The 27,000-nt window shown below is 53.9% G+C and overlaps 1 protein-coding gene across 4 annotated transcripts in view; it reads left to right on the plus strand.

Moving 5' to 3' along the window:
* The first annotated feature begins 1,484 nt into the window (after positions 1-1,484).
* Positions 1,485-27,000, plus strand: part of ULK2 (unc-51 like autophagy activating kinase 2) — a 33,665-nt gene continuing 8,149 nt past the window's right edge. Inside the window, exons 1-19 of one of the 4 annotated variants that reach the window (XM_053274709.1) lie at positions 1,485-2,918; positions 5,845-5,937; positions 9,562-9,603; positions 10,738-10,770; positions 12,105-12,141; positions 13,273-13,446; positions 14,912-14,985; positions 16,051-16,152; positions 16,590-16,648; positions 16,791-16,873; positions 18,880-18,930; positions 19,148-19,236; positions 20,063-20,231; positions 21,270-21,330; positions 23,320-23,457; positions 25,098-25,243; positions 26,057-26,137; positions 26,255-26,535; positions 26,688-26,893. In XM_053274709.1, the coding sequence (XP_053130684.1) occupies positions 2,829-2,918; positions 5,845-5,937; positions 9,562-9,603; positions 10,738-10,770; positions 12,105-12,141; positions 13,273-13,446; positions 14,912-14,985; positions 16,051-16,152; positions 16,590-16,648; positions 16,791-16,873; positions 18,880-18,930; positions 19,148-19,236; positions 20,063-20,231; positions 21,270-21,330; positions 23,320-23,457; positions 25,098-25,243; positions 26,057-26,137; positions 26,255-26,535; positions 26,688-26,893 (2,009 nt within the window). In that variant the 5' untranslated portion in view covers positions 1,485-2,828. The remainder of the gene's footprint in view (positions 2,919-5,844; positions 5,938-9,561; positions 9,604-10,737; positions 10,771-12,104; positions 12,142-13,272; positions 13,447-14,911; positions 14,986-16,050; positions 16,153-16,589; positions 16,649-16,790; positions 16,874-18,879; positions 18,931-19,147; positions 19,237-20,062; positions 20,232-21,269; positions 21,331-23,319; positions 23,458-25,097; positions 25,244-26,056; positions 26,138-26,254; positions 26,536-26,687; positions 26,894-27,000) is intronic. The other 3 variants (XM_053274710.1, XM_053274711.1, XM_053274712.1) reach the window with 3 other exon arrangements.

The following is a 27,000-nucleotide window of genomic DNA, read 5'->3' on the forward strand; positions in this document are numbered from 1 at the left end:
GTAGGCCTGGGAGAGATTCCTGCCTGAAACCTTGGAAGGATGCTGCCAGTCAGAGGATGATACTTAGCTAGGTGAACCAGTCAAAGGCATCGTCATACGTGTCTATGCTCCATTGTGGCTGAGGATGATGGGAGTTGTAGTCCAATAACATGTGGGGACTCTAGGCTAAGAACCCCTGCTCTAAAGCATACATACATTTTTCAGTTTTATAAATTAATTATAAATGCATTTTTAATGTTAAAAAAAAAGCAGCAACCATCAGGCTTTGCAGATAACTGAGTATTAAATAGGCTATTTGGCTTCTTACAAGAATTAATGGTCCAGTTAGGGTTTCTTTGCAAGAAGCAGGCCCCCATGCCCTTAACACTTGCCTAGCAGGCAGACACTCAAAAGGTTATGCCTTTCATTATTGTCATGGGGAAAAGTGTCACCTGTGGGGTTTCCAGCAGCTCTTAAGGGCCGAAAAGTTTTTTTGTTAAGAGGCAGCAAAATAAAAGGGTTGCCAACTGACTAGACAAAGGCCTGCCAGTTCAGGAGCAAAGGGCTGGGGAAAAGATGGCAATCTTCAGTGTGGTTTAGGGTTGCCAACTGACCAGAAAAAGGTCTGCTGCACAGAAGCGCGGACTGGGGAAGAGCTGGCACCCTGAGTTAGGGTTAGGGTTGCCAATTGAGCAGAAAAAAGGCCTGGCCTGCACAGGAGCATGGAGTGGGGCAAATATGACAAACTTAAGTGAAGACTAGGGTTGCCAGCTGACCAGAAAAAGGCCTGCATGTAGAAGAGCAGGGACTGGGCGGCGGGGGCGGAATTGGCAACCTTCAGGGAGGTAGCTTCAAGCCCAGCCCCGCACGAAGCTAGCTTAAAGCCCAGGCTGGCAGCACCTGTGTGATGTGGAACTTAGTTTATCTTCATACCAGGCCTGCTCAACTCCGGCCCTCCCACAGGGGATGCTGGATTGGGGAGACCAGAGTTTGAATCCCCATTCGGCCATGAGACTCGCTGGGTGACTCTGGGCCGGTCACTTCTCTCCCTCAGCCTAGCCTACCGCGCAGGGTTGTTGTGAGAAGAAACGTTAACGATGTTAATTCTGGGCTCCTTGGAGGAAGAGCGGGATAGGAATATAAAATAAAACAAAATAATAATAAATAAGAACAATCCTTGGCGATTAGGCAGTATGGCTGGGGATGATGGGAGCTGTAGTCCAAAAACAGCTGGGGGCAGCAAAGTTGAGCAGACCTGCTTTATAGCATGGCTTGGTTTGGTTTGATGTTTTTTTAAAAAAACGTGGGTTAACCTACTTTCGTCCATTGTTCACCCCTTCTTGTTACAACTTTTCCTCTCAAGGCAAATTAATTTTCCCGCCCGGACTCTTTCCCGCTCTGCTCCGCCTCCGCCCCGCCCCCTGGACTTCGGCGGAAGGAGCCGCTCCTCGGAGGCTGCGCGACGCGTCCTATAAGAAGTCCTGAGCCGCGCGGAGGATTCGGTAGTCGCAGCCGGATGCCGGCGCGGAAGGACGGAGCTGTGGGGGCTGCGGCGGGAGGCCGAGAGGCGGCGGCCTGAAGAGACGGAGAGCGCCCCCCCCGCCCCGAAATACCCGATCCTCTGGCCTAGGGACCTCCAGCAGCGCGAGGGCTTGGACCTTTCCTCTTTTTTATCCCCTTCTTAGCCCTGTTTTTTGGGGGGGAGGTGGAGGGGGCTGGGTAGACCCCCCCCGGCTGTTAAGGAGGTGAGGGCAAGGATGTAAGAGGCCATGAGGAGGGACCCCTGAGGGGGGCTACATCCCCCCATTCCTTTTAGCCCCCAATTAAAAGGCCTTACATTGACCTCTTTATCTCTCCCCCCCCCAAATTTGGAAGGCTCTAATGTTTTCCTTCCTCCCTTAAGAGGCTTTTATCCCCCCACCCGCCCAGATCCCCCTTCAGGGAGAGTGTCAGCAGCAACAAGACCCCCAGGGACCTTGTCAGCCCCTCCCCCAGTTTACAGGTGTCTTAATCTCTTGCCCCATTTTAAAGGGTCTGCCCCCCCACCCCAGGGGAAATTGCCTACCCCCACCAGCCTCCTGTAGGGTGATTGCCCTTGCCCCCCTTCAGAGGGGTCTCTTTCCCTCCCCAGAACCCCACTCAGGGAGACTGCACCCCCGCCAAACCTTGGGGTGGGCTGGATTTCTGAGGCTTCCTTGACCTCTTCCTTTCCCTGCCCCATTTTCAGAAGAAAAACAGAGATCCCTTTTTGCAGGGACACCTGAATTGCCTCCTTTCCCCTTTAAAGGTGCTATAGCCCCCCCCATGCCAGATAGCCTTAACACGCGCATGCAGCACCTTTATCCAGTGGCCTCCTTGATCACAGGGCCCTTGCCTTTAACTACCATTATTATTGCCACTATTATTATTATTATTTCCAAAGCACCAAAAGAGATCCAAGGGGGGCCCTTTCTCCTGCTCCAGCCGGCTGGGCGCCCCCTCCCTGCCAAGGAGGCTTGATCTCCCCCCCCCGCCTTGTCCCACCCTCCTTTCCTCCCGTCCCCCATGCCAGAAAACGCCCATCGCCTTTGGGAAGCCGGAGCGGTCAGCCAGTATCCCCCCACGCCTTTTGCCTGGGGGGGCGGCCTGCACTTCCCTCAGCAGTATGCCGGCTGCTGCCCCCCCCTTCCGCGGGGGCTGCCAGGACAGAGAGACGGATTGCCCCTCCTGCTGGCCTACTGGCCTGGGTGCTGATGTGAGTTTGGGTTAGCCTTCAGCGGCAGGCCCCCCGCCCCGTCCCCCCAGCTCCTCTCCCTTTATCCTGCCCCCCCATCTCCCAAACTGAAGGGCTTCATGCCCCCCTGGGGACGATGGAGGCGGTGGGGGATTTTGAATACAGCAAGAAGGATCTCATAGGACACGGAGCCTTTGCTGTTGTCTTCAAAGGTCGCCACCGCAAGGTAAAAGCCCCGGGGAGGGTGGCTCGGTCTCCCCGACCCCCTTTAGCCCATCTCATCGGCTGGTTATACAACCACTTCCTTTCCTTACCCGCCCAGAGAGAATATGGGGGTGGTGGCGGGGCGGGGGGGAGAAGAGTATTGTGTGTGTACTTGGCTGGTGGAGATGGCAATACCTTTCAAGATATAGAGTGACATCCAGGCAGTGGCCTCCTTTGCTCCAGGGCTCCTCGGCCTCCCCCCCCCCCATGCTTTTGGACGACAACTCCCATCAGGGGGAGGGGGGTTGTCCAAAAACATCTGGGGACCCAAGGCTGAGAACCTGTCCCCTTGCTGCTTTTCAACAATCGGTAGATTTTGCTTTGTGTGTGTGTGTGCGTGCGTGCGCAGGGCGCTTACTTTATTATCATTATTGGTTGCCCTAAAGTAGTCACATCTTTGGGGGAGTCTGCTGCGGTCAGGTGTGTTCTGGCAAAAACATGTGCCAGCTGCTTTGCATTTTTCTGCTGGCAGGTAGGCGACTCCTCCACTGCTCGTCTGGAGGTCTTCTCTCTCTCTTGAAGTTCATGCCTGTTTGTTTTTATTTCCAAGCCTAGCTGTGATGATGATGACGCCAGGCTGTTTGTGGTGGCTCCTGCTCCATCTGCTTCTTGCCTTGTCGGCTCCTAGAAAGGCTTGGGCGAACTTGGTAAACAGAATATGGGGGGGGGGGCTCGTTATCACCCCTCCCTATTTGCTTCCTTGCAGCAGCTCCCAAGGCGATGGTGCCGGGAGAGATTTTTCCAGCAAGCATTGTGTGGGCACCAACGTTGGGTTTTGTCCCCCCACCCCACCCCCTCGCATGGTTCAGATTGGTTTGAGCTTCTCACCGTCTCTTTTCCCAGGGACACTGCCCTCATTGCATGAGGTGCTTGTTCTTGGCATGGAGCCCCTCCGTTGCTTTCTGATCGCCAGAGGGCTCCAAGCCCATCTGGGGCCTTGCCTTGACTTTGCTTTCTCTCCTCGTGTCCCTTTTCGTGGCAGCTTCTTAGTGGGGCGAACGTCATCAGCTGGCCTCAGTTCCCCATCTGTAAAAGGCGCAAAAGGGCTGCCTAAAGTTGCCTGGGAAAGCGAGAGGATCCTAGATTCACTTCCTGCCCCTCGCTCCCCTCTCCCCATGTTTGAAGCTGAAACAGTCATGCCTTTTTTTTCTTTTTGAGGGCTTATGTTTTGGAAGGTGATGTGCACTTTAAAGGTAAAGTGGTGCCATTGAGTCGGTGTCGACTCCTGGTGCCCACAGAGCCCTGTGGTTGTCATTTTGGGAGAATACAGGAGGGGTTGAGCATGGCCTCCTCCTGCGCAGGATGAGATGATGCCTTTCAGCACCTTCCTATATCGCTGCTGCCCGATACAGGTGTTTCCCAGAGTCTAGGAAACACACCAGTGGGGACACGAACCGGCGACCTCTGGCTTGCTAGTCAGGTCATTTCCCCGCTGCGCCCTTCAGTGGCTACGATGTGTACTTTAGGGGTAGGGAAATAACAACATATTTTTAGATGCTGAATGTGCTTCGAAGCAATTGACAGCAGCCAGAAGGTGCTGGGGATGGAGATGGCTAACAGGAAAGTGTCTTTGCTGATCAGGTCACCCGTTTGTTCGTTCATGCCGTCGTCTTCAGTAGCTCGGTGTTCGTTGCCTGTGTTTCCCGGAACTCTTTGTGACTCAGAGATTACGGCACTGGTTGACTGAAACACAACAAAAACTGCTGTGTAACTCGGAGACTGCTGGCCAGGCAGTGGAGCAGATGTGCAGGGCCTATAAGTGGGGAGTCTCGAAATGCATTGCCAGCCGCTTGGGTTGTCAGGCTGTGTGATCACATCGGGGAGAGGGAGTCCATCTGTGTCTTGTTCTTGGCATCTCTGGCGTAGATCCTGTGGGTTGTGGTCATATGTAATTCGGATAATTCTCTTGGACACCTTTTGTGGGTTGTGCTGGGATCACTTCGCTAGTGGTGGAAACGGGAAATGCGGATGGGCTTTCTGTGTTTGCATAATTGTTTGTTTAGTTATTAAAATTTTTCCAAATATTTGTATCCCAAAAATGGGTCCTGCAAGAAGAGCCCTGCTGGATCAGGCCCAAGGCCTTTCTGGTCCAGCATCCTTTTCCCCACAGTGGCCCACCAGATGCCTCCAGGAAGCCCCCAACCAGGAGATGGAGGCATGTCCCCTCTCCTAGCGTTGCTCCACTGCGTGTGGGATTCAGAGCTATCCTGCCTCTGAGCCTGGAGGGGGCCCATAGCCATCAGGATTAGCGGACATTGATAGTCCTATCCTCCATGAATTGGTCTAGGCCTCCTTTTTTGAAGCCAACCAAGGCTGGTGGCCATCACCATGCCTTGTGGCATAGAGTTCTACAGATTAATTCTGTCTGAAAAAATATTTCCGTCTGTCAGACCTAAATTTTCTCGTGATGTTTCAGGGGATGACCCCTGGTTCTAGGGTGGTGTGTGTGTGAGAGTAATTTCTTGCCCCCCACTTTCTGCACACCGTGCATCATTTTGTAGGCCGCTGCCATGTCTCCCCTTAGTTGCCTTTTTCTCTAAACTACAAAGCCCCAGATGTCCCTTTGCCTCGTAAGGAAGGTGAAGCTTCTCTGGGAGGACATTCCAAAGTCAAGAGGCCACCGCGGGAAAGGCCCTGTCTCTGGTCCCTGCCAAATGGATCTCAGTCAGTGGCGGGGCTGTGAGCAGGGCCCTAGTTGTAGAGTGAGGGGCCCTGGCAGGTTCATCATGTGGCCACTGTGGGAAATGGCATGTTGAACCGAGGCCACGATCAGGATCCAGCAGGACTCTTAAAAGGAGCTGTTCTCGGCAGTTTGACTGTTTCAAACGATGATCTTCACTTTGGTTCAAGAAAAAAAAGTGTTTATATTTTAACTTTTCCCTCCCCAGAAAACTGATTGGGAAGTGGCCATCAAAAGCATTAACAAAAAGAACTTGTCGAAGTCTCAGATTCTGCTGGGGAAAGAGATAAAGATTTTAAAGGTAGGTGTAATCGTCCTGCGGAGGAAGATGTCCTTACTGCATGGTGCTTCCAGAGGAAAGGGGAGACCTCCGTGGCTTCTGAGAATTCAGCAGGCACCCATCTGACTCCTTGCTCCCCTGCAGCTGCTATTCAGAGGCTCATGCCTGAACAGGCAAGCCAGTTCCAACGAAGGGAGACAGGCAGCTGCCTCCTGCTGAGCAGTATTGTGTATACCAGGGCTGCTCAAATTCGGCCCTCCTGCAGATGTTGGCCTACAACTCCCAAAATCCCTGGCTATTGGCCCCTGTGGCTAGGGATTATGGGAGTTGTAGTCCAAAAACAGCCCAGGGGAGGCTAAGTTGAGCAGGCCTGTCCTAGTCCATAAAGCTGCAGAAATTTATTTATTTATTAGAAACATTTAATATACCGCCTACTCCGAAGACTCTGGGCGGTGTACAAAAAAACATGCAAAGCAAGACAACATTAAAATTACATTCTAAATTAAAAACTAAAGTCACTAACAGAAAAGAAAAAAAAAACAAATAGGTAAACTACAGGGCAAAAGCCTGGCAAAAAAGAAAAGTCTTCAATAGAGATGTAAAAATCAGTAAGGAAGGGGCTAAACGAATCGGAAGGGGAAGGGAGTTCCAGAGAAGTGGGGCAGCAACCAAAAAGGCCCTTTCATGGGTCCTAGCACCCCGAAACTCTCAGGAATCAGGGACCAACAAAAGGGTCATCTGAGAAATAAAGAAAAGATTTAGAAATAAAGATGTGTGCTGCCTTGGGTACACTTGTGGAAAAACAGCGTGTGCATATAGCTGTCCGCATTTTCAGTGATGGTATTGGTCCTGACAATCTTGCCTTTTATTTAAAAAAAACATAAAAAACCCATCAAGTGTCTGGTCCGGATGCCTCTTAAGCTCGCCTTTGGAGCTGTCTGTGGGTGCCTGCTGAAATCTCAGAACCCAGAGGTGGTGACTGAGCAAGATTCCATCTCCCGCTGGTTTTCAACTCCCCACAGTTTAGCAGAATAACAAATCCTGCCGAATAAGCAACACGTGCTTAATCTGTATGAGTTGCAGAGGTTGCAGACCCAAGGTTTTCTTCGGGATTTCTTCCTTGAGTTTGCTTGACACTGGGAAGGATCCTGAGTGGCTGGGATTGTTGTTTGGTTTTTTTTTTAGTCACTGGTGTTTGTCTCCTGTAGGGTTGGAAACCAAGCCCAGCTTGCAGCCTCTGGCTTCCCTTTCCACTGTACTGTACTTTAAAAAAAAAATCTAAAAATTGTTCTGTCCTATTCTTAGAACTCGGTGGTTTGCTTTTTAAAAAATCCAACAATGGAAAGCATGTAAGCGAAGTTTGTGTTTGTGGGTGGTTGTGACGTAAGATGTTTACAAATATCCCAGTGAAAATGATCTCCTAGTGTAAACTTGGAAGCGATTTGAACATAACATTTAAATTGCAGTCAGTGGTGTTTGGGGTCCTTTTGCTTTTAAAAAAACCCAACAACGGAAAGCATGTAAGCGAAGTTTGTGTTTGTGGGTGGTTGTGACGTAAGATGTTTACAAATATCCCCGTGAAAATGATCTCCTAGTGTAAACTTGGAAGCGATTTGAACATAACATTTAAACTGCAGTCAGTGGCGTTTGGGGTCCTCGTCAGATCTTTCAGCGGGAAGACTCTGGGCGTTGGGAAAGCGTTTGGAATGGTTATAAGGAAGAAAGGAAAGATTGTGCCGCCGAGTCGGCGTCGACTCCTGGCGACCACAGAGCCATGTCGGTAGAATACAGGAGGGGCTTGCCATTGCCTTCCTCCTGCGCAATATAAGATGGTGCCTTTGCCCTTGTCACGGAAGTGAGCATCCGTCTCCAGCACCTTCCTATATCGCTGCTGCAATATACACTAGGCAGTGGATTTCTATACCGCCCTTCCAAAAGTGGCTCAGGGCCACTTCTTTGCATAGTGTGTGTGTGTGTGTTCAGACGATGGATTTTAAATGTATTTTGTTGCTCACAGGGCTGATATGCAGGCCTGTGCCGGCCTGTGCATCTCAAAATAAGTAACGGGAAGCAGCAGGAGGCTTCTTGGTGGGTGATTCCTGTTCGCGCTCCCTGCTAGATTTTCTGCCGCTCTGTTCTGCTCTAGCCCCCCACAACGTGCAGCTGGCCTGTTTCCCCCACCCACCCAGTTATGCCGCCTCCCAGCTTGCCCCCGATAAACCACCTCCACCCCTTGCTGTATTTTTGTGGCGTGGATGTTCCGCGCTCTGGCTGGTACATTTCCTCAGCAAAGTTCTGCCTTGAGGAACCCCTTCCTGTAGAGAGCAATCTCTTTCCCCATCCTGGTGTGTGTGTGTGTGTGTGTGTGTGTGTGTGTGTGGTTTTTTTTAAGAATTGCAAGCTATCAAAACAAAATAAGCCTTTTGGTGCCAGTAGCAGAAATTCGTGTGAATCTTTGCCAGCATTGGGAAGCAGAGATCTCTGGATCTATCTCCTGCTGAATTTCTGGGGAAACTGATCAGTGGAGCAGGGAAGTGGCTCTTTTTCTATAGAATTAAAAATGGCTAGAAGTTTAAAAAAGGGGGGGGGCGGCTCATCTAAACTTCTAAAAGCAATAAAGCAGCTGCAGAACAACCCTAAGAAAGGAACAGATCCAGTGGGAGAGAATTGGGGCGGTAGAAATGGTGCATAAAGCCAGCTGGTGAAAAGGTGGGGCAGATTCATGGTCATCTAAAGCCTTGCAGAGAAGGACCGGCAACTTCCTGCCACCCTCCTGGCTTTTCTCGAAAAGGGCTTTCCAACTGCCCAAGGCCTTTTGTGGCTGAGGAAGATGGGAGTTAATCAGTGTTCCCTCTTGCAGGGCTTCCCAGATGTTGTGGACTACAACTCCCAGAATCCCCAGCCAAAGGCCGTTGCAGCTGGGAGTTGTAGTCAGCAACATCTGGGGATCCTGTTAAAGGGAACGCTGCCCCAGACGTGATTGGTTGCCACCCCCAGCAGTGTTCCCTTTAATAGGAATTCCTAGATGATGTTGACTACAACTCCCCAAGCAAAAGGCATTGCAGCTGGGGATTCTGGGAGTTGTAGTCAACAAGGTCTGAGAATCCCTGTTTGAGGGAAGAGGGGAGTTAATCCTCTCGTTAATTCACAACAGCTGGTGACCCGAGGCTGGGAGTCCTGGACCTAGAAATTACTGCTTTGAGTGAGGCCCTGGGTCCATCTAGCTCAGGATTACCTGCACTGACTGGCAGCAGCTCGCCAAGGTTTCAGGCAGGGATCTGTCCCAGCCCTCCCAGAGAGGTTGCTGGAGATTTATCCTGGGATCTTCTGCATGGCGTGTCTGGTGGCTCTAGGCTCCGAGGCAAGATGCCGCTAAATCCCAGTTGCAGGGGAGCAACAGCAGTGGAGAGGGCATGCCTGCATTTCCTGCTTGTGGGCTTTTCAGCGGCATCTGGGGGGCCACTGTGGGGAACAGGATGCTGGACTAGAGAGGCCTTCTTGGGCCTGATCCAGCGGGGCTGTTCTTCTGCCAAGACCCCGAAGGGCACCACTTGTGAATCTGCCGTTAGGGTTCCTATAGGCGGTGATGCTCGTAGGCCTGTTGTAGAGCCTTGTTCTGAACTGCTGCTCTGTTGTTTTTCCTAGGAGCTGCAGCATGAGAATATCGTCGCGCTCTATGATGTCCAGGTGAGTTTAACTTCTCCGGTCTCTGTGTGTGGCCTTCTCAGCATTTTTTTTTTTTACAAAACTGCGCGCTGTAGGCGGGTGGGCGCGTTCAAGGGAAACTGAAGAGATCTGGCTGCGAGAGAAGAAAACATCCGGCCCTTTCCAGGAAAACGGCCGGTCCGTTTGGGCTGAGAAAGACACACGCTCCATCGCGTGCTCTTTGTCTTCCAGACTGCCTTGTTCCAAGAATAGGGGTGTTTTTTTCGGATGAGTCTCTGGGGGTGAGGAGGAAGAAGCAGCAGCTCTTCTCCTTGCACTCTCACGGGTGCCTGGACTAAGAGCTGAGCGGGTGCCAGTGACCCTCCTTTTCGACCGGAAACCAGCCCTGCCGAAAGGGCTCCTGGTTGTGCTGTCTTTGCCTGCAACTGACAGGCACCATTGGAACTGGGGGTTCGTCTCTGTAGTCACTTGCATGAAGTGCTTAGAGAGGCAGGGGCCCTGGCTTGGGGGAAGGTGAAAATGTCGCCTCCGCCTGTGGCCTCCCACCTGGCTGGCGGGCCCAGCCTCTCCACTTGAAGAGCCAGTGTGGTGTAGTGGTTAGAGTGCTGGACGAGGACCGGGGAGACCCGAGTTCAAATCCCCCATTCAGCCATGATACCAGCTGGGTGACTCTGGGCCAGTCACTTCTCTCCCAGCCTAGCCTACTTCGCAGGGTTGTTGTGAGGAGAAACTTAAGTATGTAGTACACCACTCTGGGCTCCTTGGAGGAAGAGCGGGAGATAAATGTAAAAACAACAACATTTCTCCTCCTCAAGGGGAAAAGGTTATTGCTCCAGAACCCTGTGGGCAGTGTGTCTGTGTCTGCATTTTCCTTAAGAGGCAAGGTGCTCTGTCTCCTGGTGGCCGAATGCGGCTATCTTTATGGCGATTTGGGTTGCCCGCATGGTTCAGAGGCTGGCAGCTTACGCTCTCCAGGGCCCTTGCTAGGTAGACACAGAGGGCAGGTTGTGATTGTGACCCGAATGCGTGCGAGCTTGCCTGCTTCTTCAGCCCCCTTACCGGTGTCCCTCCTAACAGGGATTCCTGGGAACTGCCTTTCCAAAGCGTCTGTTCTTTCACCTCGTGTAACAAGATGTTTCTCTGCTTTTTGTCCAGGAGATGCCCAACTCTGTCTTTCTGGTAATGGAGGTATGTATGCAACATCCTACGCAATCCCCCCGCCCCCAACACACACACATGATGTGAATAGATGTTTTTAAATCTCGGCTGTACTCTGCAGACACGCTGCAGTCCTCAGCAGCTGCAGGTGGAAGGATGTGGACATGCCCCCACAAATCTGCACCCAGAAATCCTTTTTATTTGGGGAGTTTAACTGTGGAACTGCATCAAGCTAACCACGGTTCAGTACCAGGGTAATGTTTTCTGATGGACTAGGCCAAAATTGTTCATTACCCTGTCAGACTTCAGTACCAGGGCCCTGTTTTACGGTGGACTAGGCTGGAAATGTATTCACCCTCTCAGAACCCGGGGCCTGTCGGTGGGCCTCTGGGAATTCCTGCCAGACGCTCGCCACACCCCACTCTAGGAAAAGGGCGAGTAATGAATGCTAGGAATGTGACTGTGCATCTCTCGGCCTCACCGGCAGCCATGTTTTCCCTAGTCCCATGAGATTGCTTTCTGCCAGGGTCTCCGGGCCTGTGGTCCTCCAGATGTTACCGAACGACAGCTCCCAAAATTTATTGTGCTGTCTGCTCTGCAGTGGAGCATGCTCGGGGCTACAGAATGCCGCTCCCAGCCTCGAAATGTGAATGGGCAGCCAAAGCTGGAGAGGTGCGTCTGCAGTTGCCACCGGCTCGTCTGGTGGCAACTCAGGGACGGGGCTTCTTCATTGCTGCCCCGAGGCTTTGGAACACACCTCCTGCTGAAATGAGAGCCTCCCCATCTCTGACCACTTTGAAAAGGGCAGTCAAGACGCATTTCTTCACCCAGGCATTTAATTAGATCCTGTTTTAATAGTTTCAACTTTTAAAAACTTTAATTCTTGAAAGATGTTAATCTTTTTATTGGTTGTTTTATTGTCTTGTGAACCACCCAGAGAACTTGCATTTTGGGTGGTATAAAAATGTGATAGATAGATAGATAGTTACCCCTCCTTGAAATCTGACACAGTAATGAAAGATTTCGGTCTAGTCCACTGGTCCGGGTAAAGAAACCTCACGGGGGTAAGGGGGGGGGGGAATTGTTACACTGGGCAGAGAAGCCGGGTTATTGCTCTTCACATTTATCTTCAGTTGACATAGCAGAAGGAGTCAGAAAAAGAATGGGAGGTTCTCCGCCCCAAAGAGGCTCATAGTCTCAAAAGAAAGTGGGGCTGGGGCTGAATAGGGCCGTTTTTCTCCCCCTCCTAAATATGAGAGCCCCCCCCTGCGCCCTTGAAAAGGAGCCCCTTTGCCCACTGAGCAGGTGTTAAGCATCGACACACCTGGATGCTAGCCCTCTTCTTCTTCTCTCCTCTCGGACAGTACTGCAACGGTGGAGACCTGGCCGATTACTTACAAGGTAAGGAGGTCGCTTGCTTTAGAGTCTTGATTTGTGGCTCAGAAGTGTCAGAGTGCCGTGGCCATCCCCCCCCCCCGACTTCCTTCTGAGCATAACTTGATGTGCGGGGCGGGGGGGGGCAGATTTCTGGTCTAGGTGCCTCTTGCCTCACAGTGGTTGCCAAAGAGCTCGGGTTGTGTTTGGAGGAAAAGGGCTCCCCTTTGCCCTGGATCGTGGGATGGGTCCCGATTGTGCTTCCTCCCTGCCCGGCATGTATTTGTCCGGGGGGCCATGTCATGGCCCAGGATGATGGGGCCTGTTTGGGGAAGGGCATCCAGGGTGGGGAACAGCCGTTGGTCGTGATGGCCCAGGCCTCTGTGGAGCCGTGCCTTTGAAACACTGCTGGTTGGAAATTTTTATCACCGTCGAGAACGCCGTGAAGGCCACAGGCAGGCGCGACGGATGGGTTGGATTTATGAACAGCCTGATGAGAAGCCTCTCCAGGCAGTTTCCATCACATTCAGAAATGTAAAGCCGCCAACCACGAAAACCAATGAAAACAGTTGAAAACGAATGGTTTTTGCTAAAAGCCGGAAGCGGCAAGTGTGTCTTGAGAGCTTCCTTGAAGGCAGCCAGAGGTGGAGAAGCTCTTATGCTGACAGGGAGGGTGTTCCCAAGTCCTGGGGCGGCCACAGAGAAAGCCCACTTCTGAGTCACCGTCAAACAAGCCGGTGGCAACAGCCACCGGGCCTCTCCTGAAGACCTCAGTAGGTGGGGGGTTCATGATGAAAGAGGCACTCTCTTAAATACCTGGGGCCCAAGCCGTTGAGGGTCCGCCTAGGGAAGAACCAGCACTTTGTGTTTTGCCCGGAAACGTATCGGTAGCCAGTGAAGTTTTTAGAATAGGAGTAAGGTGGTCCTTCGGGTTGCCCCAGAGACCAACCTGGCCACTGCATTCTGTGCCAGTTTCAAGCCCTGGACCGGCTCGAGGGCAAACCCTGGAGCCGAACCGGTTCGATGGTGAATCGGCTCGGATCTCAAGCCGATGCACACATCCCCGAAGCAGACTGAAGGGACCAGCTCAGACCGGGGCTCCTTGGTGGGGTGTCGGGGTGCTTGTGGCCTTAAGCCGCCTTGCTTTCCCCCCCTCAGCAAAAGGGACGCTCAGCGAGGACACCATCCGCCTCTTCCTGCAGCAGATTGCGGCCGCCCTGCGCATCCTCCACAGCAAGGGGATCATCCACCGGGACCTCAAGCCACAGAACATCCTCCTGTCATACGCCAACCGAAGGAAGTCGAGCGTCTCCGGCATACGCATCAAGATAGGCAAGCGGGCCTTTCTGGGCGGGGAGGCAGTGGGCGCAGCGGGGAAACGCCCCTGCTGCTTGAGCCAAGATTGTCAGCCCTTTGGAAACAGGGAGCCATCTTGGTGGGTGGGTTGGTGGTCATTTCCCTATGTAAACTGCTTTGGGAACTTTGGTTGAGAAGCAGTGTATAAAATATTTGTGGATGGGAGCTTTGGTTGAAAAGTGGTATAGAAATATTTGTTGTTGTAGTAGGGAAGCCCATCCCGAGCTGACAAGCTCACTCGCCAGTCTCGTTTCTGTTGCGTGGAGCGGGGTGAGCCCCTTTGCACACCTTCTCTTGCCTAAGGTGTGCCCTTCGAGCTGTTCTCCAGGTCACCCCAGAAACATACTGGGCAGGCCACCTGGCCGTCCCTGCCAGGGGGCCGTGGCTGGCAGCAGACTTCTGCTGAGTCAACGGTTTGGGGCCAAGCTAGGTTTCCCTCTGGAGAGCGTATGAATGGCTCCGCCAGTCCAAAGAAGCTGCCTTCTCCTGAATCAGACCCTTGATCCGCTATTGCCTCCACTGACTGGCAGCAGCTTCTGCAAGGTTTCAGGCAGGAGTCTCTCCCTGGAGATTCTGCCAGGGATTTGAACCTGCAGCTTTCTGCATGCAGAGCAGGTGTTCTGCTGCCACACTCCCTAAGGAGAATATCTGGCAGCGCTCACTTGTACTCTCCCATCCAAATGCAAACCAAGGTGGGCCCTGCTTAGCCAAGCGGACCCTTCGCGCTCACTGCCACCAGACCCACTGTCCTGCCCGCCCAGTGCAAGGCAGACAGCCCTTCTGCTCACTGTTCACCCATTCCTGCCCAGCCACTGAAGTTGCAGGCGGGTGTATCGATGGGGGGAGGAGGAGGAGTACTTTCTAGGAACACAGACAGCTGCCAGATACTGAGTCAGACCATTGGTCTATCTTGATCAGTCTTGTCTACCCAGACTGGCAGTGGCTTCTCCAAGTTTGCAAGCAGGACTCTCTCTCTCTCTCTCTCTCTCTCTCTCTCTCAATCTGCCCTATCTTGGAGATGCTGCCAGGGAGGGAACTAGGAACCTTCTGCTCTTCCCAGAGCGGCTCCATCCCCTACTAAGGGGAATCTCTTCCAGTGCTCACACTTTTGGTCTCCCATTCATATGCAACCAGGGTGGACCCTGCTTAGCTAAGGGGACAAGTCATGCCTGCTACCACAAGACCAGCTCTCCTCCATCCTGCAAAGGATAGCCATGATTTGGGAGGCCCTGTGCGTGCAGGTGGCCTTTGGGTTTTGTTTTTTAAAAAATGACTATGTCAGCATTGGAGCTCAGCTTCTGGGCGTATCATCCCATGATAAACCCACCCCGCCTTTTCTTGCCCCGAGATCATCACGGGAGAGCCGCGGACAGGGTTTGGTTTGAAGTGGCGTGTCTCCTTGTCTCAGTGAGATGTGTGTGTGTTTCCTCTCTCTGCGCAGCTGACTTTGGCTTTGCCCGTTACCTCCAGAGCAACATGATGGCCGCCACGCTCTGTGGCTCCCCCATGTACATGGTGAGTGGTGGCTTGCTGCTGTTCAGTGGGAACCGTGTCTGTTTATCAGCCGGCCTGACACATGAAGTTTGGGCAGGCTACAAATAGGCTAAATGAAGTAACCTGCTCCCAGATGTTGTTACTACAGCTCCTAGCATCCCCAGCTGCAGTGGCCTTTGGCTGGGGATTCTGGGAGTTGTAGTCCACAACATCAGGGAATCCCTGTTAGAGGGAACCCTGGCTGCTACTAGGATTGAACACAGAGATTCTCTCCCTTGGGTCCCCAGGTAATGTGGGACTACGGCTCCCATCATCCCTGGCCACAGGGGCCTGTGGGGGACTGGAGGTGATGGGAGTTGTAGTCCAACATCAGCTTGGGCCCCATGGTGGAGAAATCCTGGCTAAGCGTATATTCTTTGACCTCTGGGGTTTTAGAAACCAACTGCAGTCCTCCCTTGCCAGTTTGCTCGGGCTTTTGCCCCTGTGGGGTTGCCCACCTCCCTGCTGCTCTCAGCTGCTGCTCCGTCTTTGTCTTCTTTATGGCTGCTGCCCTTTGGTGTGTGTTAATGGGGTGTTTTTTAAAAAATGGTTTTTAATTGATTTTAATATTTCCGCGTGGTTTTTATAGAGTTTAATTGTGTGTTCACTTTTGCAAACTGCTTTGGGATGAGTTTTATGAAAGGCAGTGTAGAAATTGAGCAGCAATTAGGTATGAAGTGCTTTGGAGTGTTCAGAGTGATTCATATGCATTTACTGCGAATTCTTACAACAGTCCGGTAAGGTAGGTCAGTATTAGAACCCTCCTTATTGCATGTGGAAGCAGCGGCTTCCTTCCGGCCAGCTGGCGGGGGCATGCCAGAAGCGGGAGGGGGACCACGGGCTCCCGGGGTCACAACTCAGCTCGTGCCTGGGGATGATGGGAGTTGTAGTCCCACACCATCTGGAGACCGAAGGTGGAGAAGCCCTGCCCCAGGCGATCTCAATGGCCTGGGTGCCGCAAGTGCGATCACGGACCCCCTCGCTGGCGCTTCCGTCGAGCCCAGTTCTCAGCCCGCCGTATGCCGTAACCTCTTTTCTGCTCGCCAGGCTCCTGAGGTGATCATGTCGCAGCACTACGACGCCAAGGCCGACCTGTGGAGCATCGGGACGGTGATCTATCAGTGCCTGGTTGGAAAGCCGCCGTTTCAGGTGCTCCCTGCACGGCCTACCCAGCCCCACAAGGGCCAGAGGGGGGGGGATGGACCTAGGCCCTCCTGTTACTCCTCCACATGTCTCAGAGGAAAAGGATTTTCGGGGGTGGAGGGTGCTAGGAAGCTTCCTGCTGCTGCACCATCGGGGGCCCACAAGCCGAGGGTCAGCTCACTCACCAGCTGTGATTTGTGGCCGCCATGAAGCCAGGATTAGGAGGGGTGGGGCTTGTGGGAGGGTGGGCCCTCACCTTCCACAGATGGGTCCCTTATTTGCCCAGCATGGGCAGTGAGGAGCCAGCATTTGGTCTCGGTCGGTCTCTCTCTCTCTCTCTCTCTTTCTCTTTCTGCCAGATGGACCATGCACTTCGGTATTCACAGAGTGTTCAGTGTAGGTGTGTGCTATTGGTCAATAACTTCCCGCCCTTCCTTTTCCAGGCCAATAGTCCTCAAGATCTGAGAATGTTTTATGAGAAGAACCGGAATCTGATCCCTAGGTGCGTGTGTGTTTTTCTGAAGGGTCTTTGATATCTGTGGGAATCCCAAGTTCTGAATGCCTTGACCTCTGTGATCCTACAGTGTGGGAGTTCACTCTCTCATGTTCTAAAAAATCTCCCATTTTCTTCTCCTTGTCCTCAGTGTCCCCAGGGAAACGTCGGCCTACTTGGCCGACCTTCTGTTGGGCTTGCTTCAGAGGAACCAGAAAGATAGGATGGACTTTGGTGAGTAAAGGTTCAGGACTCGCTTCTCTGTCTCCCATTGCCGACGACTCGCTTTGCTTTCTGAATTATCTTTCGTACTGAGTGAGAATAATCTCCCTTGATTTCCCGGAGTCTGCGTCTCTGTGTTATGAACCAGTGCTTCTCCAGAAAGCTGCAAGGAAGTTGTGCCCTCTAGAAGGCAAGGCAGAGCCACAGGAAGCCACGTTATCCCCTCCGGGCAGCAGGCCAGGCAGGCAGGCGAGATTATCCTCCCAGCTCCTCCTCCGCCCACAGCAGCTGAGCATCAGCTGGTCAGTGGCGGATCAGCCCCTGAGCTGGGAGAGGAAGGACTCTGCCAGAACCGTCTCGGACAACAATCCGAGGCAGGATTAGTCACAGGCGGCTATAAATAGCCCGTCAAGCGACTTCCAGAGTCCCGTCCCTCTCGCTGTTCTTTAATCACTCACACACCAAATGCCTCTCGCAGGTCGTTTCAGGCCCCTCGGCTCGCGGCTTTGGTCACAATCCTGCTGCTAAGAAATTGGGGGTTATATAAGCGGCTCGTGCCGAGCGTTTCTCACCGGATATCCATTGCCGGGAGTCGGCACCAAAAGGCCTCGGGCACAGACCTGCATCCAAAAGGCGTGCCTGAGGACGGAAGCTTCTCACCCCAGCCCCCGAGACCGGCTTCCCACTCTGTGCCTTTTTGCATCTAACTGCTGCATACTGGAAAGGTGAAATGCAAGGAGAAGCCAGCACAGAATCTCGATATATCTCAGAATCCTGTCTGGTCTTTAACATCCCTCTTGCTAGGTGATCCTCTGCCTCTGAACCCCCCCAAATTGCGGTGGGAAACCCCCCAATCACTAAAAAAGATCTCATCAAACGGCAGATACTCGGGTTGCAGTTGGTGAGACCAATCTCAATTTCCCAGTCGTGGATACTCAAAGCCATGGTTGGCAAGGGGTGATTATTTATCTCCTGCCTTCTCCCAGCTGCTGCTGTCCCAATCCAGCTGCCTGCAAGCAGGTTTAGGGCAGTCTTTTCCTTGGCTTTTTCCTTTCATCCATTCCGCTCACCCAAAACCTGGCCCTCGCCTGGAGAGCGGCGGTGGGACAGGCTTGGCAGTCCTAGACCAGACAGACATCGGTCTCCGTAAGAGAAGTTCATGCCGCCGGGCCGATCTTCTCTGCCTCACTGGGGTCTTGCCCCTTTGGCCGCTCTGTGAGTGTGGCATTCAGGGCAGGCAAGGTTTTACATGACTTCTCGTCATTGTCTCGAATAACGGTTGTGGATTTCTGAAGCGTTCACTTGGTTAGAACGACCGAAGAGGCTTCTTATGAGCAGGTTTGAAATAGATGCTCATTTTTTAAAAAAAAAACCAAATCCAATCACCGTTGTGTAAGATGCAATTAAGTTTCAAACAGTTAGATGTTTTCTTTTAACCATGTTAAGTTTCTTCCTTCCTCCCCCCCCCTTTTTCTTTCAATAAAAACCCTCTTCCCTTAGTTTCTGTCCTCAAATCCAGTTTTGTCTCCGCCTGCAGTTAGAAAATCAAGGGCGGGCGCTGGGTGGTGGAATCAGAATGCAAATTCAATGGCACCTGTTCAAATGGAAGTCGGGTTTTAATGGCAGTGGAGCTAAGGAGGCAGCAAGCCAGTTCTTCAGGCATCATCCCCATTGTGGCTTTGTGGCGTATCTGTCAATATTTGCTCTGTCCGTTGGCTGGTGCATCCAGCTGTTTCCCATTTAATACCACCCTCACAGACCTGAAGCCAAATTTGGGGAAGAGCTGGGCTCTTAAATGCCTGCCTTTGGTTCCTCTGGCTAGCGACGTCTTTAAAGGGATGGACTGCACTTCCTTCCCGAGTGTAATAGCAACGTGCAGCCCGGAAGGCTTTGATCAGCTCCTCCGGTCCCTGAATGGGAAGCGTATTGATTGTGGGTGGGCAGCCGTCCCTCGCCTGGCGGCGGCTTCTGTGGGCTAAGACTCAGCGTGTTTTGTGGCCCGCCTTTCTGTCTTGCAGAGACGTTCTTCAGCCACCCTTTCCTCGATCAGGTTTCGACCGTCAAAAAGTGTGAGTCGGCCCTTCCTTTTTGCCCCGGGGTCTGCCTGTCCCCCATGGGATTTGTGGGTCTAAACGTGGCTGACGGGTCTGCCCACAGGCTTGTGCTTTTCAGGTCCTGGGAAGCTTTGCCCGGCGGTGTCCAGAAAGTCCCTGCCGTGTGCTTAGAAAGGGCGTGGGCAACATCAACCCGGCCCTTCCCCTAATCTCTGTCCCCGTCTTTCCCCAGCATGCCCCGTGCCAGTGCCGACATACGCAGGCTCCGTCTCGGGCAGTTCCTGTGGTAGCTCTCCCTCCTGCCGGTTTGCTTCTCCCCCAGTAAGTTCCGTTCTGAGTAGGAAGAGGGTGCCCGAGGTTGTGTCATGCCTGCCCCGTCTGCTGCACCCTGGGGGTCTCGTGCCCTCTTCTCCTCCCTCCCAGCAGCCCTTGGGGCTTGTTGAGGTGCCACCCAGGGCCGTTCAGCCCCTGGATTCCGCCCAGCCCTTGCGAGCGCTGTTCTCCTTCAAGGAGCAGCACCTGCATTGATTCCACCTCTGAGCGGGATCTAAATTGAACTGAGCAGACATCCAAAAACTTGGCAAGCATGCGCACGCCTTGGAGGGAACAGTCTCACACACACACACACACACACACACACTTTTTTGTCTTGTGCTTGGGGAGAGGGGAGCTGATACAAAAAAGTGACTATTCTGGACCGACTTTGGGGTGCTGCCTAGCACGGTTCACTCGAAGACGTGCACGTACTCACAAGTGTTCTGATGTCCACTCAGTTAATTTTGGATCCTACTCTGGTTGAATTCTCAGCCAGAGAATCTCTTCTTGTTGTTAACTGTCAACATCTCTTCTTCTTCTAAACCGCCCAGAGACGTAAGTTTTGGGTGGTATAAAAATATACTAAATAAATAAATTGGGAAGGCCCCTCTCTGAATGCAGGTGCGCACACAGTAGCTTGGTACTGCCGCCCAGAACAAAACTCGTTCCACACAGAGATGAAAAAAATTAGAGGGCCCACTGCTGCTTAGCGGATGCGAGGGTTTGCCTTGGAGAGCATGGCTCCTGAGGCAAGGTGGCCCCCACGTGTGTAGGGAGAAGCCTGCGTGAGGTCTGGGCCTCGGGCCTCCTAACGTGTCCTCTCCCCTTCCAGCTCGCAGAAATGCAGCACATCCAAGAGGACAACCTCTCCTCCCCTCCCTTGGGACCTCCGAACTACCTTCAGGTGTCCAAAGATTCCGCCAGCACCAGTAGCAAGAACTCCTCTTGTGACACCGACGACTTTGTTCTGGTCCCGCACAACATCTCTTCGGACCAGTCATGTAAGGCTCCTGACCTCATGCGCTCCCACGGGCTTTGGGAAACCCTTCGCTGCTGGTTTTACGTGTGTGTGTGGCAGCGTCGGTGTGAGAGAGGGGCTGGCTTGAAGACCTCCTTGGGGATGGCTTCACAACACTGAGGCATCCCTGGGGCAAAATTGAGTGCAGGAACAATTTTCAGCCCTAATTGCTGTGGGCTTGGAAAATGCAACGTCAGTTGAATCTCCTTTTTCCATTCTCCCTTTCCCTTCCTCTTCCTCTCTTCTGCCCCCCATGTTTATGCCGTTACCTCCTGTTTAATAAAAACCAAAATATACTTTCGTCTGTGACTGGCAAGAGGAGAGTCTAAAGAGGCCGAAATGGCTCCTTGAAGTAGCCCCACAGAGGAGAACGCACACACACACCCCGCCGCAGTTTTGCATTTTCCCTGTAACAGGAATGCCCAATTGTTTGTTTATATATTTTATTTTAAAATATTTATACTCCGCCCCTCCAGTGTACTACTGCTCGGGGCGGCTCACAGCAATAAGAGAGATACAAGATACAATCAGGAATAAAATTAACTAAACAAGGAAGTGAAAAGTCAGATTAAAAAGCGCAATCATTATTAGGTTCCGATGAAAGGTTATTTTAAAAAGCTAAAAACTGAAAATTATAAGTAGCTAAAGAACCTACCAGATATAACCACAAATGGAGCCTTAAATGGAGTGGCCGGTGGGCCACGCTGACTCCCAGATTCCCAGCCAGAAGCCATGCCAGCTTGTCCCCTGGCCACCGTGACTTTGGCCCGAGGGAGGCCTTGTTTCCTTTCGAGAAAGCGGAGGAGGCTTCTGGTCTGCCTCCTGCAAGCAAATGATTCGCCCTTTCCTTGCTAGCTTCTCAAAAGGAGGCCGGCCTGACGAGCCAGTCCACTCTACGACTGGGTCTCCTGGGAGGCCATGGGGAAATCCCTTTTCCCTGCTGCTGCTGCCCCCACCGCTGCCTCAGTGTCTCCAGGCCTGTCCCTGGCTTATCCCTCTGATGTCGTCTTTTGCCTCCTAGATGACCTGCCTCTGGCAGCTGCTGGCCGGCGGGCCTCGAGCGAATTCCTGTTGTGTGGCGGGTGAGTCTTATGGCTTGGAGCCCCCTCCTTTTGCCGTTGGAGCTGGGCAAGGGTGGTTTGAGAGCAGTGGGATCCCTGCACGGGCAGTCGGGCGTGATTCTTGTGTGGGCATGGGCTTTCCTGCTCCTAGGTGGACATTGAGGAGCTCCAAGGCCATCCCTCGCTGGGTGGGTCACGTGTCTTGGGACACCTGCCTGGGTCATCTGGAGCCAGCTTCCTGCTGCATCACCCGTTCTTTGTGGCTGAGCAGAAGGTCCCCGATTCCACTCCCTGGCAACATCTCCAAGTGGGTCTGGGAGAGACCCTTGTCGAACCCTGGAGAGTTGCTGCCCGTCAGTGCCCACAATCCTGGGCTGGATGGGCCAAGGGTCTGACTAAGTAGGAGGCCACCAGTGACCCCTCTCATTTCACTCATCTCTGTGCGGAATGAGTTTTGTTCTGGGCGGCAGGATCAAGGCAGTGTGTGCATTCAGAGTGGGGCCTTCCTGATTCAGCCTGAGTGGGGTCTGAATTGGACTGAGCGGACACCCCAAAACCTGTGAGCGTACCTGTGTGTGCACGCCTGAGAGGGGAAGGTGGAGGCCGCTTCCCTTCCAATTCAGCCTGTTCTGGCAGCCTCCATTATGCAGCCGAAATGTCCCCCAGACGAGCAGGTTTTAAAGTTCCGCATTTGAAGGGGGAAAAAAGATGACTCTGCCAGAAAAATGTGCTGACGGGGCCGTCTTGCCTTGGTGCTCTCGGTGCCGCTTTTGAATGTGCACAGCCCAGCCTCCTTGGCCGGATGCAATCTTGGTTTCGGCAACACGGTGCTCTTCTCTGCAGCAGCGGAGCCCTGGGCCAGCTCGGCTGCTCTCGAATGGGGAAGGGATGCCCGTGCCAAAGGGCAGAGCACTGCTGACCACGCGAACCTATGCGAAAGGGTTCGAGGCCCGTGGCTCTTTGGACACGAGGTCACGTGTTTCTCTAGGCACAAGCCCACAGTCAGATTCAGAGCGTTGCACAGGGATTGGTTTCTAAAAGCGCTGTTCCCTGAAACAGTGTTTGGATGCACAGGGCAGGGTTTAGCTTTGTGTGTGCTGTATTCAGGAGTGCCTACGTTCAGTCCCTGGCAGCATCTCCAGATAAGCTGCGGACAGTACTGAACTAGGAAGGTTGGGGGTATGGGACCATCACTCAGTGGAAGAGGCTCTGCTTGGCATGCAGAAGGTCCTGGGTTCTGTCCCCGGCAGCATCTCCAGGTAGGCCTGGGAAACATTCCTGCCTGAAACCTTGGCAAGCTGCTGCCAGTCAGAGTCGACCATACTGAGCTGGAGGGGCCAAGGGCCTGCCTCGGTCAGCAGCCCACGTAAGCCTGGAGGTCTCCCATGGCAGGACTCTTTGCCTTGCCTCAGGCCTTGTTCTCCGCTGCAAGCTTCAGTCTGGAGCCTGGGGAGCACCCCCTTGGAACTGCCCCCCACTGCAAAGGCCCCCCTGTTTGGCCAAAGGCAAGAGAGGCCTCCAGCTGACAGTTGGCCGCAGAGATCTCGGCCTGCCCACGATCTGCTCAGGTGTGGCCTGCTGGCTGGTGTATTGACAACTTGGGGGCTGGTTACATAAGCTGTTTTCTCTCTCTCTGCTCCTGGCAGCCTTGAGCAAACAAAGCCAGCCTTGCCCCTGAATTCCCCCTTCTCTCTCTCTCTTCCCACACCACACTGCGGGTTTTCCTAGAACGACTTTGTTTTGAAATGTTAAGGGGGAGGCGGGAGCTGGCCTGCCTGCTGGGGGGAGGAGGGCGAGGAGGGGCCGGCACTCAGCTGACCCGGCTTCCCCTGCGCTGCATGATTGATTCTTCCAGCCGGCCCTGCTTGTTAGCAGCCGCGGCACCTGGCCTGTTGGGCGCCAGGGCCTCGTGGGCCTCCTTTCCCCCGGACCCATGGTTCAGATGGAAGAGAGGCGTCTGGGCCGCCACCACTCACTCGGCCCCCCGGCCTTGCCTTCTTCCGCCCCCAGGCAGGGCCAGCCGTCGTTCTCCCCCCGCAGCGAGACGGCCCCCATCCCGGTCCCCACTCAGCTCCGCAACTACCAGCGCATCGAGCAGAACCTGACCTCCGCCGCCAGCCCCGGGTCGAACCCCCACGGGTCGCCGAGGTAAGGCCCGCCCGCGATCCTTGCTTGTGTGTCCGCCCCGAAGACACCGCTGCCGCCCCTTTGCGTGAGGAAGAGCCCCCCCCCCGGCACTGTTGGGGTGGCCGGGGCTTTCCAGACAAGGCCAGTGCCTCCTTCCTGCTGTGCCCGGTCGGGACCCTGGCCCTGCCGGCTGGGGAGTGGAAAGCGTGAGACATCCTGACCTCACTGGCTGGAGTTGTCTCCCTTCTCCAAGGTTTTCCCTTTCTCCAGCCGTCCTGGAAGTTCCTCGACCAGGCTTACTTGAACCACATTGTCGTATGTGCTTATCCCCTGCTAACTGAGCAGAGAGGCATCTTTTGTGATGCTCTTTATTTAGGCAGCGGGAGAGCAACTGGCCCAATCCATCCCTGGCACAGCATCCCTCCAGTGGCTGTGGCTGGTGTCTATCTTGTGGTTTTTTTTTAAGATTGCAAGCCCTTCTGGGGACAGGGAGCCATTCTGTTTATTTATTTATTGTTGTTGTTGTTGTTTATTCGATTCTATCTCATTTTTCTTAAAAAAGAAACACAAGATAAAATCGAATAAATAATAATAATAACAAGCCCTTCTTTGCAAGCCCTTCTGGGGACAGGGAGCCATTCTATTTAGTTTGTTTGTTTGTTTGTTTGTTTGTTTGTTTGTTTGTTTGTTTGTTTGATTTCTATACCGCCGTTTCAGAAATGGCTCAGGGCAGTTTACACAGAGAAATAACAAATAAATAAGAGGGATCCCTGTCCCTAAAGGGCTCACAATCTAAAAAGAAACATAAGGTAGACACCAGCAACAATCACCGGGGGTGGATAGGGCCAGTTACTCTCCCCCTGCTCAAGAAAGAGAATCACCACGTTAAAAGGTCCCTCTTTGCCCAGTTAGCAGAGATTTATATCTCTGTAAACCACTTTGGGAACTTTGGTTGAAAAATGGTGTCTAAATATCCACCGTAGCCAGCTCAGTCTTGTGCGTGGTGGTGGTGGGGGACCTCTAAGGCTGTGGTGTGGCAGGGGATCATGGGAGTTGTAGTTGAATAACCTTGCCGGATCCCCGCTTGAGAGGTTTCAGAGTACTTCATCCGCATGGACTTGTATTATTTAGTACTGTTTCCAGCCAGGGCATGTGGGTAGAATCCTGTCTGCATGCTTCTGCCGTCCTTCGTAAGAGGGCTAGGAGGTTGTAGGGTGGTGTTGTTGTTTTAAAGTAATAATAATAATAAAGGCAGGACATTCCGAGACTGGGCCTAGAATATCCCTGTTGACATAGGAAGCTGCCTTCTCCTGAGTCAGACCCTTGGTCCATCTAGCTCAGTGTTACCTGCTCTGACTGGCAGCGGCTCTCCAAGGTTTCAGGCTCAGGGGTCTCTCCCAGCCCTTCCTGGAGATGCTGCCCGGGAGGGGACCTGGGGCCTTTTCCACTGAGCTCCATCCCCTCAGGGGAATCTCACGCAGGGCTCGCCAACCTTCCTCCATCCAAATGCCAACCAAGGCAGGCCCTGCTTAGCAAAGGGGCCCGTTCATGCTTGCGACCGCAAGGCCAGCTCTCCCGAGGCCCTTCGGTGGCGTGTGCTTGCTTCTTAAAGTTCTGCGTGTTTTCAGGGCCCCTCTGACCCGCCTTGGGTTTCCTTCCAGATCTGCCGTGGTGAGGCGTTCCAATACGAGCCCCATGGGCTTCTTGAAGACCGGCTCCTGCTCTCCGGTGCCTGCGGACGCCGTGCAGGCCGCTGGGCGTAGGCTGTCCACCGGCTCCTCGAGGCCATATTCCCCTTCGCCACTCGGTAAGGCTGGGCCGGGATCCACCCGAGGGGTGCGGAGCAGGAGGGCCCCCCGGTCCAGTGGAGGCAGGCTCTCCCCACTTGCTCCAGCGCCTGAGCCGGTCAGGGACGGCTGCGTAGAAGGATTGGGAAGGACGTCAGCAACACCCTGCGCGGCCAGGCGGCATGTGGGAAGCCCGCAAGCCGAGGGGAAAGGGCAGGTGCCCCCTTAGCACCTGGTGTTGGAGAAGTCTTCAGCTCTCCAGCCTAGTAGCCGCTGAAGCTCTCTTTTGGGGGAAAAACTGTCTTAAAGTTTTTTTGGTGTGGGGGGTTCTTCTTGTTTTCCTTTCCTTTTCCCTCTTTCTTTTCCTTTGTCCTTTCCCATTTCCGTGTTCGTTCGTTCTTTCTTTCTTTCTTTCTTTCTTTTCCGTTTCTTCTTTCTTTCTTTTCCTTTTCCCCTTTCTTTCTCCTCCCCACCCTCCGCTGTTGTATGAATTTATGTGAACCTCCTCAAGCCTAAGGCGCTACATAAATATGCTAAACAATTAAATTTAAAATACAGTACTCGGTGAATAAATCCTCCGTGAATGTGTCTGGCCCCCTTTTAAAGCCGTCTGGATTGGCGGCCCTGGGGTGGGAAGGGTTTCTTGGGGACCCCCAGGAATGCATTGCTCCTTGGACCCCCCTGCTTCCTCGGCCGGAGCCCAAGGGTTAGGGCCCTGCGCCCCATGCCCAAGTCCCCTGGGGCTGGCTGGACGAGGAAGCCACTGGAGGACCCCCACGGCGGCTTGCTTCCGCCGACCGCCCCCTCACGCCCCTCTCATTGCCTCCCTGCAGTGGGCACCATCCCTGAGCAGCTGGGGCACTGCTGTTGCGGGCAGCCGCAGGGCCACGAGTCGAGGAGCCGCAGTGCTTCAGGTGAGCGGCCGGCCGGGGCCCCGGAGTCCTGCAGGAGGCGGAAGGGCCGGGCGGGGGCAGCTCGGCTCCTGCCGCCCCCCCAGCCTGCCTCTCCTCCTTCTCCCCCACCCACCACAGGCTCCCCGGCCCCACAGTCTCAGTCCCCACAGTCGCTGCTGATGGGAGCCCGGCTCCAGAGCACCCCCACCCTGACGGACATCTACCAGAACAAGCAGAAGCTCCGGAAGCAGCACTCGGACCCCGTCTGCCCCTCCTACGCCGGCTACGGCCACTCGCCTCAGCCCGCCCGGCCGGTCAGCCTGGGCACCTCGCCCACCAAGCACATGGGGTCCTCGCCCAGGAGCTCCGATTGGCTCTTCAAAACCCCGCTGCCGACAATCATTGGCTCTCCCACCAAGGTGGGGATTGAACGTTGGGGCAGGGGAGGCCAATCCTGGTCCTCTCGGCTCAGGAGCAGTGTGTGTGTCATGGGACTGTGCACTCCCCCCAGGGGTGACTGGTGGCCCCCTTTTGACGCTCCGCACTGCTTCTCCTCCTCCTCCTCCTGCAGGCAGCTGCTCCTTTCAAGATCCCCAAAACCCAAGCGTCGTCCAACTTGGTGGGCCTGGTCAGTCGCCCGGGGCCAGCCGAGGCCCTGCTGCAGCCGGCAAAAGACCTGGGCGAGGCGCGGGAGTTCTCCCACTTCCACGTGGCGGCGGCGCAGGGGGGCGAGAGGCCGCCGGCAGCCGAGCCGCACGGGAAGGCGGCCTTTGGCAGGTAGCCGCCGCAGCAGCAGCCCCTTCCACCAGCCTTGCCTCCTGCAGGAGGACTTGGAGGCCCTGGCACCCCGGCCTGGTGTCCCGTGGGGCGTCCCTGGCTCTGGG

The sequence above is a fragment of the Hemicordylus capensis genome, chromosome 12 (assembly GCF_027244095.1).
Source record: "Hemicordylus capensis ecotype Gifberg chromosome 12, rHemCap1.1.pri, whole genome shotgun sequence".
Lineage (NCBI taxonomy): Eukaryota > Metazoa > Chordata > Lepidosauria > Squamata > Cordylidae > Hemicordylus > Hemicordylus capensis.